Here is a 14,172-nt window from a genome sequence, read left to right as displayed (position 1 = left end):
ATAATATATTTTATATATTAATTGTATATATAATAATTTATATATTCATTATATTATATATTGTATTTATAGATTGTAATATATTATATAAAATATAATAATATGTTTGTAATTAATGCTTAATGATATTTTTATGAACTGAGTGATTATGCTGTAGTTTTCTCTTTAGATTTTCTTGCTGGGGTTGTACCCATAGGTGCATACGTACTGGACAAGTATTTTCTCACCAAGCTGCTTCTCAGCCTACCCCCTGCCACCTCCCAGTTGCAGTAGTTTTCTAAATGAGTTCTGCAGGACTCTGCATTCATTCTAGCAGCTTCCCCCAGCTTCCTTTGTAAATTGCTATAAGGATTTTGTTGCCCCTCCCACATCTCTACTTTGAATTTGAAATTAATGGGGAAAAATTAACTCCCAAATTTTTAAAATTTTAATTTTTACAAGCTCATATAAAATAAATTTATGGATATCTTTATATATATGTATATGTATATATCTTTATCTTTTATTTGCTTAAGAAGTGGAGAAATAATCTGCTAGCTTATACCACTGGTGCTGATGTCCTGAGGCCTCACAGGATTGTAAGACAGAGTAGTAAAATTGTGGAATTCCTTTGGACTTTGAATATTGAAATGGATTTTATAAATGAGCATATAAAGTACTGGGCTCCAGTGTGGTACTGTCATCTGTGTGTTTCATTATACTTTGTTCTAACTTGTCCCCTGCCCGACTGCCCTCCGGCTTTATATGAGGCCATTTGGTCAGAGTTTTTCAGACTTTTTCTTTTTAGATGATAGATGAACGTAAAGCATTCACATTGCTTTTTTTCAATTGTCTTATTGCAGCTATATCCTCTGTAGTGATGAGGCGAGCAGGCCTGCTTTTCGTCCCCGCCTGGCTCCCACATGGCTAGCTTTACACCTGAAATAACAACACACAAATTGTATTCTTTTAAACACTGCTCTAGCCTCTTACTGGCTAACTCTCACATCTTGATTAACCCATTTCTATTAATATGTATAGCACCACGAGGTTGTGGATTACCAGGAAGATTCTAGCCTTCATCCATCTTGGGTCGGAGCTTCATCGCATCTGCCTCACTTCCCTTCTTCCCAGCATTCTGTTCTGTTTACTCTGCCTACCTAATTTTCTGTCCTATCAAAGGGCCAAGACAGTTTCTTTATTAACCAATGAAAGTAACACATAGACAGATGACCCTCCTCCATCAATCCTCTTAATTTATTTCTGGTCACTAAGACTCACTTCACTTCTGAGTGGAGAGGTGAGGGTTTTCTAACCTCTTTAGGTCTTGTGACTTTTGGAAGAACTTGAGTAATTCAACTGAATGCATCCCATCAAGAAGCGGACGAGTGCACAGGCAGCATCCAGAGGGGCTCCAGGGGTGCTGCCTCTGTTGTCTCTGAGCACCAAGAGGCATCACTCACCTGGCATGGATGTGAGAAGATGCATATGTAGTATTGTGGGCTCCGTTAGGTAGATTTGATTAATAGATTGCCCTCATGATTAATCTGTATCTCTAGTTATGACTTCTGCCTCATGACTCCAACTCAAACTAGGTTTAGGAAGTATAGGACCTCTAGTTTAGAAATTGAATTGATTATAGTGTATGGGATTAAAGGGGACTGTTTCCAGTACTGGCTTTACTGCTGTGGGGCAGATCCCAAGTCATGATTCACTAACTAAATTTTGAGAATAGAAAATTAACAAACAAAAGAGTTACCTGAAGCCTGGTAACATGTTCTGAATAAGCGAGTCATGCCATCTTTGTTCTTCCTCCCCATAAGACTGGGGTCCTAAGAATATGCTGATACCGCAGTTGCTGAGATAAAGAGTTTGAAGAGTATTGCAACCTTTCAGTTGTAGTTCAGATATTTTGTTACGATATATCGCTTTCCTGTCATCAAAGTTAACCTGTGGCCGGGCGTTGGTGGCGCACGCCTTTAATCCCAGCACTCGGGAGGCAGAGGCAGGTGATCTCAGTGAGTTCGAGACCAGCCTGGTCTACAGAGCGAGTTCCAGGACAGGCTCCAAAACCACAGAGAAACCCTGTCTCGAAAAACCAAAAAACAAAAAAACAAAAAAAAACCAAAGTTAACCTGTGTTTAATATGAAAACGGAAGATGAAGCATAGACACAGCCAGGAATCACCTCCAAACCTGGCATGCTTTGTATTATCCCATACGCACACCTAGGCTGCCGAGAGAAATCTTAGTAGCATTCATTACATAATTGCGTATTGTTTTTCCCTTATGCTCTTTGTTTAAGACGGTCAGATGTTGTTTTGCTTTGGTCACACTGTATTATGTGTGTTGATTGACAGTATGTCCTTCTGCCATAACAAATTAAAAAACCAATGTCCTTCTGTACTATTGTACAGTTATGATTTTTTTTAAATAGTAAAATAATTACAGCATTTTCCCGTTCCTGCTCTTTCCTCCAAGTCCTCCCATGGACCTCCTTGCTTCGTAGCCCAGACTGTTAGCTCCAGCCTGTGGCTGTCTGGAGATGACTTTTGATGCTTGATCCTTCTGCCTGCATGCCTACAGGCATGCGTCTTCTTACCTGGCTTACATAGTGCTGGGGATCCGGTCTGGGGCTCTATGTGTGCTAGGCATGCAGTGTGCCAACTGAGCTCTCTTTCTAAATCAAGCCTAGGTATTCAGATGTACTCCACCTAGCACTTAGGTAGACAGGGTTCTTTCGCAGCACAATGTGTTGCCACACACATGGAGAATTTTGGAAGTCAATTCAGGCAACAAGAGATGTTTACCACTGACTGACTGTCTTTGTGAGTCATTGTGTAGTCTAGTTCTGAGGGGTGGCTAACTAAAATAAACTCTAGCTTTGTCTGTTGTTAGGTTTATTGATCCACGCTACACTCCTTTTTATTTTTCAGTCCCTAGTAATCCTTCACAATCTAGTTCTTGGAGTACTTGTGTAGGTGCCTGTGATGCCGGTGCAAACCCAGAGTTTCTTTCCTCTCTGCTCTTGACAGTTTTGAGGGTGTAGCTAATTCCTTGTTAAGGGGACTGTGCAACACGTCAAGGAATTGTTTGTCTGTGTATCTGTCCTCTACATATCGGCGACTGTTGTGCCTCTTACTCCCTCTTGGACCCCCAAGAGTGTCTCTGCCTTGCTGAATGTCCCCTAGAAGACAGGATCGTTAGGACCGAGAGTCCCAGCTGTCGAGAATGGTTAATGTAAGTAACTGCCTGGAAAGACAGTGTCTGAAGACGGAAGTGGTGGACAGATGTGCGCGTTTCTGACAAATGTCTTGAAAATAACACCGTTTCATTTTCTTCACAAGTTAATGAACTCTAACATCTGTAAGTTCTTTTTGTCTTGAGTGTGATGGTACAGTACCAGTCACCTGTCAGTCACTCAGGTGCCTGGCCTTGGCCTGCTACAGAATAAGAAGCGTTCAAATATTTTTATTGACAAAATTCTCACTGGAGTTAAGGATTCCAGTAATATAAGATGTAGCATTTGGGGCTATTTTTCATGTGTTTAATATAGAATTGCAATTATAAATGATGTGGTAAGTTGTAAAATTCAAAATGGATGGTGAGTATTTGTTTTATGTCCTTTGCAGATAACTTGAAAATATATTCTAGGTTAATAAAGTATTATATATCTTTATGTATTATCATACTTTGTAGTATACCCAATATCAAAATAATTTATGTAAAAACAAGGAATATCTGTGAAGGGAAAAAGGACATGTTGCTGTTATTTGCCGAAAATGATTATCTGTAATGGATTCATTTTGCAAGCCTTTCCTACTCTGTAGTGTGCATTCTTTGAATTGATAGCCTTTGTTTCCATTGGCGTGTTAGGAAAACAACATGCATTCTAAACAATGACAAGGGGGGTTCTCAGGTTTCTGTGGTTAAGCCTTCCAGAGGGTGGTGCAGAGCCTGATCTGAATGGTGTCAAGGTCCCAAGAGGGAAGTGACAGAATAAAGGAAAGTGGTGGTTGATCTCTTTGGGATTGGAGCTGCTGGCAGTCCTAAGAGACAGGGCTCATGGTGTGGCCTTGCCTGGCTGTGACTCTGTTGGAACTGCTTTTCTCCTGGAGGAACTTTCGAGTGTCGTTGTGCTGGATGTTTGTGGATTCCACCCCTCTTCATTTTGGCTCCAGTATACAGATGTGGTTTAACTATAACTGTTACTTCTAAGCTAAGAGTTCTTTGAAAAAATTTTTTAGACCAAAACTAAGGTAAAGAAGCCTTAATTTCTTGAAAATGAAATTATACAAAGGCACAGTGAGGTTGTCAATAAAATTATGAGTAATAGCATCAAAAATACCTTATCATATAGAAAATGTACTTGAGAGTTTTAAGTTTATGAGTCTAGTGGGATGAACACTTGCTGCTGTTTTAGAAGACCTGGGTTCGGTTCCCAGCACCCACAGAGCAGTTGTAAGTCTAGTTCCAGGGACTTCAGTGCCTCTTCAGACTCTAGGCATGTGCATGCTGCACATTTAAATTCTCAAATTTTTATTTTTTGGCAATAAATTCAGTGAAATGAATGGCTGTTTTAGACCTTTCCTGTGGCCAAGTTTGCTCTGGGTCTGTGAACTCTGTTAAACCTTATTTTTGAGAAGCGCAAGTGGAAAAAAAATGTAGAAAAAAGCAGGCATGCACTTTGACCTTGGACTTGAGGTCTGTCTGTCCCTTTGCTGAGTACTGTTAGCTGTCTGGTCTTGGTGTCTGGATTCCTTGGTTGTCAGAGGGTCATGGGAAGTGCGAGTGAAGGCTTGAGGGTTTCTGTGCCGGATCTCGTGCTTGCTTCCTCGCCTCTTACTGAGCCACCTTCTCCTAGCTCTGAGGAGCTCATCTCCGCATTGAAAACTTCAGAGTAAGCTCGGAAAGTGTATAGTTTTGAAATTAAAAACTAGAGAAAAAAGAATCTGAAGCAAAGCCAAACAGACAAAAGTGGATAGGAAAAAAAAATAGCTCTGAAAACACATTTCTTGAGACCAAACAGTTGGTCACATTGTCAGGGAGATAAAGTTTCAGGCTCACGTTGTTCCTGGAAACTTAGACTAGTGGGCTCGCTTGGCTGTTATAATGTTTGTTTAAATTATTAACGAGCCTCTCACTCATCTGTGTCGCTTTTGTCTGGAGAACTTCCCTATGCTCTCTGGTCTTTTTCTTTTGTACTTTGTCACCCCTGAGTGAGGATAAGTGGGATCCACAGACGACACTCCCGAGACTGCAGTGGTGAGAGAGTAGAGTGGGGAGCTCTGAGGCCCTCTAAGGGGACAGTTTGCACTGCTAGGTGACAGCGTGGGACGGCAGATCCTCATTGTGTGCTGCAGCAGTGGCCCTTCTGTGTCCTGGCCTCTCTCTCTGGAGACTGTATAGGTCTGTTTTCTGAGCCAAGCTCTATTACATTCCTTTTCCTGGTAGTTTTTAGGGTGGGGAGGCAAGGTGAGAGGGTTTAAGAGATGGCTCAGTGATTAAGAGCACTGACTGCTCTTCCAAAGGTCCTGAGTTCAATTCCCAGCAACCACATGGTGGCTTACACAGCCCTTGTAATGAGATCTGGTGCCCTCTTGAGGAAGAGACCTGGTCAGTCGTCCTCACCAACTTAGACCATGAAACCCAATATGGACAAGTTCAACAGAACTACCATATACGGACCGCCCATACCTGCTTCAGCATTGCCAGGGCATAAGTTTCATTCAATTTCACTTCAGTCCTGGAGGCTGAAGAGAAGGCTTAGCTGCCCTCAGAAAGAAAGGACTCTGGTTCAGTTCCCAGAACCCACATGGTAGCCAACAAGTGTTTGTAACTCCAGTTCTAGGGGATCTGTGTCCTCTTCCACCTCTGGGTATGCAGGCACTTGGTACATAGAGGCACACACCCATACACACAGAATACATTTTAACTTAAAAAAGAAACATTTTAGTCCTTTGATTTCAAGTTTATAAAACTTTTAAGATTTTGGAAAGGGAAAGATTCTTTTTTGAAATTTTGTCCTCAAATTGTTCAGCTTATCTGTTTGTGAAGTGCTTTTACAGGTTTCTACCTACCAGAGTTGAATAAATGTCTATTAAGAAGAATAAAGGTAGGGTCAGAGTGCTTGCTGCCCTTCCAGAGGACCTGATTTCCCTTCCCAGCATTCTTGCTCCCTGCTCTGCGGGATCCCATGCCCTTCTCCAGCCTCCTTGGGCTCCTGCATGTATATATAATGTGCAGAAATCCTGCAAGCTTGCATACGTGCAAGTAAATAAATCTTTATCTCTCCTCTGCAAAAAAAAGAATGAAATGGAAATCCAGAAGTTTGTTTCTTTTGTTGGTTTAACATTTGTGGAGCTTTACTTTTCTTAGGTTTTCTAATACTATAGTAAGATACTTTGTCTGGAAAGATGGTATAGGTTTTTTTTTTTTTTTTTTTTTTTTTTTTTTTTTTTTTTTTTTTTTTTTTTTTTTTTTTTTTGTTTGGTTTTTTAAGACAGGGTTTCTCTGTGGTTTTGGAGCCTGTCCTGGAACTCTCTCTGTAGACCAAGCTGGTCTCGAACTCCCAAGTGCTGGGATTAAAGGCGTGCGCCACCACCGCCCAGCTTGAAAGATGGTATAGGTAACACGGTGTAGAAAATGCCCATGTTCAGGAAGAGGTTGTTTACTGTCTACATTTTGACTTTTGGAAAATGACGTCAGTGGCCCTGAGATTTGCTTGTTTTCCTTGCCCGTGAATCTGGGTGTGTGAGCTTTGTGCAAAGACTCACTCATCCTTGAACTCTGGGTGTGTGAGCTTTGTGCAAAGACTCACTCATCCTTGAACTGTTTCCTTTGCTAGATTGCACATTTTGTGACTTATAAGACATTGTTGCATCTTTCTTAAGATGTTGAAGTGTTATACCAGAATATTGTGTGTTAATGTTTTATATATCCTCAGGTCCCATGATGCATCAGCAGCCTCCTTCGCAGCAGTACAACATGCCACCTGGAGGTGGGCAGCACTACCAAGGACAGCAGCCCCCCATGGGCATGATGGGTCAAGTTAACCAAGGCAACCACATGATGGGCCAGAGACAGATGCCTCCATATAGACCACCGCAGCAGGGTGAGAGGCCATTTGGACCGTTCCTTGCTTAATGTAAATAACAGCAATTGAAAGGCTTTATGTTTTAATGAACTTTTTATCTAGGTAAATCGAGGGCTTTTTTGGATTCCCCTTACACCCCTAAGGTAGCAGGGTTTAGGATGCAGGAGTCTTGAGGCATAGAGGAGCTTCCCAGCACACAGCTTCCTTTTATCTGGTATTTTTTAGGAAACTATTACATCATAAAGCTTTCTATCAAAATTTACAACAGAAAATGCCTTTTTAAAGAAGCTACTAAATATATGACCAAGAACAAAGCCAATTTTACAAAGTGCTCTAACTAAAGCCAAAAGAAACGAGCTTCCTACCAGCTTCAGCCCCTCTGAGAGGCTGTTTGTCTGAGTTGGTATTGTTGGATAGTATTTGTATGGTCTTAGATTGACTTTGTAAATGTGACTTGTGGACCTGCTGTGTGTATATGTAAGTGTGTGTGGAAGTCATTAAGAGTGTCAGAAGGGCCAGAGCACTGGAGGGGTCTACAGCTGAGGAGTAGTCTCTCGTAGCATGAGATTAGGAAGAACGCCTGTGATGCCATAGAGAACAAATGATTTACGTCTTGACTGGTTGTGGTTTTTCAGGCCCACCACAGCAGTTCTCAGGCCAGGAAGACTATTATGGGGACCAATACAGTCATGGTGGACAAGGTCCTCCAGAAGGCATGAACCAGCAGTATTACCCTGATGGTAACCTCTCCTAATGCTAACCTTCCCGTTTTCTATCCCTGCCCAGTCTTGATGTAGACAGCATTTCATAGTTTAATGTAGGGTGAAGAAACTATGTCTCGTTTCTTCATTTAGAGACATTTGGGTTTTCTACAGTACCAACAGTAAATGCATTTGTTTGTAACTAATTCAGGGCATATTTGTAGTTATTGTTAGTGCCATCAGGAGGTGCATTCTGTCACTAGAATGTTTTCTCACATAAAATGAACATCTTTTTATATTTAGGATGGTTCATTTGAACCTGACGCAAACGTTACTGATCCCTCCCTCCCTCCCTCCTCTTCCTCTTCCCCCCCTCCTCCTCCTGTAATATCTTTGTAGAGATTTACTTCACATGCTATAAGGTTTCACCCATTAGTTTAAAGACTATGGCTCTGTAGAACTATAGAGGATATAATTTCTGAATATTTTTTATTTTATTTAATGTTACATTCTTGTGAAAGAACTGTAGCTTATGTGTTTGCCTTTGAGAAAAGATGTGTCTACAAGCGACAGGCACACTGACTAGTACTGAGCAAACAGAACATTGGGATTTTTAGTTTGTGGCTTCCCCCAGCCCTCTTTAAAGGGAAGGTGACTATGAGATGCTGGCTGTACTGAGGAAGAACTACATGCTAAGAAAGTACACGAGTAGATTTCTACCGTGCATTTCAAAATCTTTTTACAGAACTGGTAAAGTGACAGTGACTGTATTACAGTGATTTGTCTAATGAACTGCTTTGCCGAAATATTGATCTATACAGTAAATTCCATTGTTATTTTAAATTTACATTATGTGGCAAAGAAATGCTAGAGTAAAATGTTAGGACCCCTTGGCTTAGAACCTAGTGCAAGCTAGCAAGAAGATGGAGTTTGGCTTGTTCCAAAGGCATTTCCTCTGCCGCTTTCCATCAGCGTTTAAAGGATGCAGGGACATCTGCTTTAGACACCGACTGTCACCACAGAGTTCCTGATAAAGCAGAGAGAACTTTATACACAATAAACATTTATTAGTAATGATGGTATATCTAGGTAATTCTGGTTAAAACAGTATCTTTATCTTCTTTATTTTCTTTATTTTCTTGCCATGAAATAGTAAGAATGTTCTTCTTTCTTTCTTCCCTTATTTCTATGTAGATATATTAAGTTTTTTAATTTAGAAACTTTAATAAGCTAATAGTATGTTTACAGAAAAATTTAAAAGGTGATAATTACCTGGTAAACATAATTAATCTGAGAATAAATTAATTTTTAGATCAACCTTAATGTACATCTTAAGCAGTTATGTTGAACTTGGTAGTTTTTGGTCTTGAATATTTCCTCAAATGTAAAATCTATCTTATTTTTAAACCTTTCTATTCAAAGTAGACACACTACTTTTGTAAATATTAAAGTTTAAAAGTTATAATTACTTATGCTGGTATGTTCTAAATTTAAATGGTTATGTTTTTACAGGTGTGTGTAAGTACGTCTTGACATATATAGAGTATTCCGTTTATGTCAACAGTTGTATTTTCTTAGGCAAAATTGAGTATCTGTTTTCATGTTCAGAAATAATCATGTCCATAAATACCTGGATGAATAACTGGCTGAGTTTTTCAGCAGAGGGCTAGCAGTGAACATTGCTCTCAGATTGTAACTGCAAACCCTCAATAAAAGCAGGAGAGCAGCAGTAGGCAGTGCTTAGGGGTGGCATGGGCATGATGGACCCCAGCAGAACTCTGGTCTCCAATACTAACACAAGGAGTGTAACATTTATCTGTGACGGTAGCCCTTCCTCCTGATTATGCATTCGCAGAACGTTAGTACTATTTGTTAGCAACTGAAAACATTAGTTCCTATATTTTTTTAAAAAGTGAAACTTAAAAGAATAAGAAAATAGTCTACCAGTTAAAGTTGCTGTGTCATAAACTTAAGGTGTTCTCTAATTTAGTAAACAAATCTTATGAACTTTTATATTCAAGATACTCTAGAAATATTTCTTAAGATGCCTAAAATGACAGCATTAAGAAATACATTTTTACTTGGGCTGCACAGGCAAGTGGATCCCTGTGAGTTTGAGGCCAGTCTGGTCTACAGAGAGTTTAAAGAAGCCAGGGTGAGAGACGCTATCTTAAAATTTTTTCTTGTATCTGAAAATGCTGTGAAAAACACTTGTACTTGATGCAATAAAATCTAGAGTGTTAAGAACTCACTTCAGCTTCTTTCAGGGGGAAAACTTAAGGACCTCTTATATAATTTGTGTTGTTTTTAACGTAAGCTGTGGAAGTGGTGACCAGCAGAACAGGGGTTTGAAAAATATAATTACATCTTTTGTTCATTCTGATTTAACTTGATGTACTCACATGTGAGAGGCCTAAATGTTGTAATTTTCTTTTTAAACATAGAATGTAAGGTTTTCCCCTCAGTGAGGATTATCAGAGTTAGGAGAATGAGTGTGACATTTCTAAACTGCTGCTCTTTGCTTTGAGAAAGTGCACATTAGCTCACTGTGAAAGCATTCACGTTGGTAAATACTTCTAATGCAATTAAAATTATTTTTTATGTATTTCCATTCTTTTTCTTTCTTTTCTTCAGTTTTATCTTAAAGTTTAATTGTAGGGTTTTCACTCAGTGGCCATTAACGTTTCTTCCTGTCTCTTGTCGAATTGATGTAGGTCATAGTGATTACGGTTATCAGCAACCGTCGTATCCTGAACAAGGCTACGATAGGCCTTACGAGGATTCCTCACCACATTACTACGAAGGAGGTATCTATATACCTTCACACACGGACACATGCACACCCCTTTCCAGGAACGCAGTTCTTGTGCAGGACAGTGTTTCCCACGCAGAGCTCTTGAAGAGCACTAAGTTGCTGGCTGTCTGGAAAGTTACAGGGTCCCAGAACAACCTTACAGATACTTAGAACGTAACCGTGACGTGCCATTTCTAACAGCAGTAAAAAGACTAAAACACTGAGAAATGCTTTTTTTGCTCCGTGGAAATTTCCTCTTTGAACATAAACCCATCAATCCCCACTCCCCTTACCCCTCGTGTGTGTTTGTACGTATGTATTATTTACATCTCAGCATAGTGCCTTTAGGGAACAGCTTGCTGATGTCGTGTAGCTAGTGTGTGCTCTTGTAGCTGTCTTTAATTTTGTCTTTTTTATTTTATTTAGCATAGTCATGATCTTAGGACTGTGGTGCTCCAGTAACTGTAATGCTCGTATGGCAGAGGCGCTGAAAGAGCTGCAGTTCAACCTTGCACATTGGCTTTAACTGCAGTTTGTTTGGCCGAAATCCTTCTGTTTGGTTTGAGTTTTTTCTTTGTTTTGTTAACTTTTTAAAAATCAATATGGCATTTCATTTTGTTCTTGTATTGTTGGCTGTGCATCTTAGAGGGAAAAGCATATCTTTAACTAGGCAGACTTCTCAGTGCTTTGTTCTCCTCCTCTCCGTTTCTTCTGTAGGAAACTCACAGTACGGCCAACAGCAAGATGCTTATCAAGGAGCACCTCCACAGCAAGGGTACCCACCGCAGCAGCAGCAGTACCCAGGGCAGCAGGGCTACCCAGGGCAGCAGCAGGGCTATGGTGAGAACTACTTTATTTTTCTTCCCTACGAAAAGATGTCATGGTTGTTCTTGTAATATAAAAGTGGTATTTAACCTCCATTTTATTTTAATTTTTAAGCATTTATTTATTGTGCATGTGTGAATACATGTGAAACAGTGCACTTGTAGAAGTCACAGGACAGCCGGGCGATGGTGGCGCACGCCTTTAATCCCAGCACTCGGGAGGCAGAGGCAGGCGGATCTCTGTGAGTTCGAGACCAGCCTGGTCTACAGAGCTAGTTCCAGGACAGGCTCCAAAACCACAGAGAAACCCTGTCTCGAAAAACCAAAAAAAAAAAAAAAAAAAAAAAAAAAAAAAAAAAAGAAGAAGTCACAGGACAACCTGTAGGAGTCGCTTCTTTCTACCATCTGTGTCCTGGAAATTGAACTCAGGTTATCAGGTCTGGTGACAAGTGTCCCTATCTACTGTGTCATCTCTCTCCAGCCCATTTAACTCTATATGCATTATTTTAGCCCCATTGTTTTAGACTGTTCCTTTTAAAGGCATGGGGAAAATGATTCAGTTGGTTAAAGTATTTACCACATAAGGACGAGGACCTTAGTCAGAACCTCAGCACCCACCTAAGGGTACTCATCCTTAGTCACGGTACTGAAGAGGCAGGGGCAGGAGGGTCCCTTGGGCAGCACTGAATTTTACCCAGTGAATCAGCCAGTGAGAGTCTGTCTCAAAAAAGGAAACAGATTTAACATGAGCATGTACATACATGTGAGCACATACCATAGACGCAGTCATACAGATGTTCCTCTTAGGTAAACTAATAATCCATTCAGAAATGGCTACAGACTCAAGACATTGTTTAACAGTAAGCTAACAGTTACTTTAAAAGCAATAATGAATTTGTGGGTCTGTTTGACATGTATGAACAGGAAGCAGCTTTGTATGAGTTTAGATTAATGATAATTAGGTACACAAGTAGCTGTTACTATAAAAATTTCTTTTTTAGTGCAAAGGGAAAGATTACTCAGAATCCATAAAGGCAATGTGTCGTTTTAGTTCAAAGCACGTCACACATCTGAGGGAGTATTTCCTAAATGTGTGCCTCATACAGAGGATAGGGAAAGTGCAGCTGTGTTTCCTGTGAAGAGCTCTGCCGGCTTTCTTTGCTTGCAATGCACAAGGCTCTAGATTTAATTCCTAATACTTTTAGTACTGAAAAGTCTATTAGAACATCCGCCTTGAAATAATTTTATTTGATGATCTGTCTGTGTCTCCTACCATTTTGCATGTAGAGCATGAGATGAGTGCGTGGTGCACGGCAGCTGCTTGCCAGTGCTAACGTGCTCTGCTTGTCCCAGGAGTAATGAATTACTTTGGACTATTGGTGTTTTCTATTGTCTGGAACCATCTTTGCTTATGGTGAGAAGGAAGAACCCTACCCGAGGCCGAGATTCTTTTGTCCTCCCAGGGTGTGCGTTAACACTCTGTGGCATCATGTTTTTCCCAAGGAAGAGAAGTCTAAATAGATATGTTGAGAAGTAGTTGTTCATAGTTTTCTTCTGTTCCCAAAGACAGTTCTTACCTCTCCTAAATGGCATTTCGTTTTCATGACTTTTGTATGTCAAATCAATTTTATTGAAATTGCATGAAAACAACTTTGATGTCATTAAATGAGCTAAACATACAGGTTTGTGAAAAATAGTTTTTACTGGAAGAAGACAGAAGAATTATCATTAAATACTATTTGTTGTATACCAAGAACCCTAAAGGAGATCTTCTCATCCTGCTCCTTTATAGGCCTCTCTTGTCGAACTCTCTTCTAATTTAGAGTTAATAATTGAATGTGTGAGCCGGGCAGTGGTGGTCATGCCTTTAATCCCAGCACTGGGGTGACAGAAGCAGGCGGATCTCTGTGAGTTCAAGGCCAGCCTGGTCTTCAACAGCTAGTTCTAGGGCAGGCTCAAAAGTTACAGAGACATTTTGTCTCAAAAAAAAAAAAAATTGAATATGCAATAATTGAGTAACCTGGTAGAATTTATTTGAGGTTGAAAATTGATTATCCTCTTGTGAGATTGTCTTCAGTCATTGTGTTTATGGTAGGTGTAAAGTGGCTGTGGGAGAAGACATTGAAGTGCCCAAGCTGTCAGCTTCTGCTTGAGAAAACATCCTCCCAGTTGTTGTAAAGTAGGAGCGCCTAGCCAGCGGAGTCAGCCCCTTGCTGTTTCTGGGTCTTATTATTGGTTAATGGGTAAAGTTAAAGTGTTAACAGTGATTGCTTCTCAGAGTGTAATTAAGATTTATTTAGTTGTATTGCATGGGGATGAGTGTTTTGCCTGCATGTATGAATGTGCATTGTGTGTGTGTGGTGTTTCAGGAGGTTAGAAGGGGCCATGGGATCCCTTGGAACTGGAGTTAGAGGCAGTTGTGAGCTTCCATGTGGATGCTGGAGAAAAAAACATGTGTCTTCTGCAAGAGCAGCAGTGCCCTATGGAGATAAGTTTACTAATGGTGGTAGAATCCTGTCATTTTGATGACTTCAAATGTAAATTTAGTCACGCAGTTAGAAATGTCATTAATTCCCCAACTTTATTCATAAATTATGTCATTATTTGGACCTGCTTCTTGGTTATACTGGCTGACGGATAGAAGCAGAGGTGAGCTTTGTTGTTATCACGAGTCGCCCTGGCCTTATTGCATCTTGAGTCTGTCCTACCAGCTCCCAGTGCACATTTAGTGCCTCCTGTCATTGACGGGGATTCCAGTGTTTGACCTCCCGTCATTGAC

The 14,172-nt window shown here is 40.3% G+C and overlaps 1 protein-coding gene across 4 annotated transcripts in view; it reads left to right on the top strand.

The window, feature by feature from the left end:
- Positions 1–14,172, top strand: part of Ss18 (SS18, nBAF chromatin remodeling complex subunit) — a 55,381-nt gene that overhangs the window by 34,432 nt on the left and 6,777 nt on the right. For 2 of the 4 annotated variants that reach the window (XM_005355782.3, XM_026783546.1), the window contains 4 exons: positions 6,925–7,092; positions 7,710–7,814; positions 10,490–10,582; positions 11,287–11,409. In XM_005355782.3, coding sequence (XP_005355839.1) covers positions 6,925–7,092; positions 7,710–7,814; positions 10,490–10,582; positions 11,287–11,409 — 489 coding nt within the window. The remainder of the gene's footprint in view (positions 1–6,924; positions 7,093–7,709; positions 7,815–10,489; positions 10,583–11,286; positions 11,410–14,172) is intronic. The other 2 variants (XM_026783545.1, XM_005355780.3) reach the window with 2 other exon arrangements.

This window comes from Microtus ochrogaster, chromosome 18 (genome assembly GCF_000317375.1).
Source record: "Microtus ochrogaster isolate Prairie Vole_2 chromosome 18, MicOch1.0, whole genome shotgun sequence".
NCBI classification, from domain to species: Eukaryota; Metazoa; Chordata; class Mammalia; order Rodentia; family Cricetidae; genus Microtus; species Microtus ochrogaster.
Note: the sequence above shows the minus strand (reverse complement) of the source record. Positions and strands in the feature narration are given on the sequence as shown.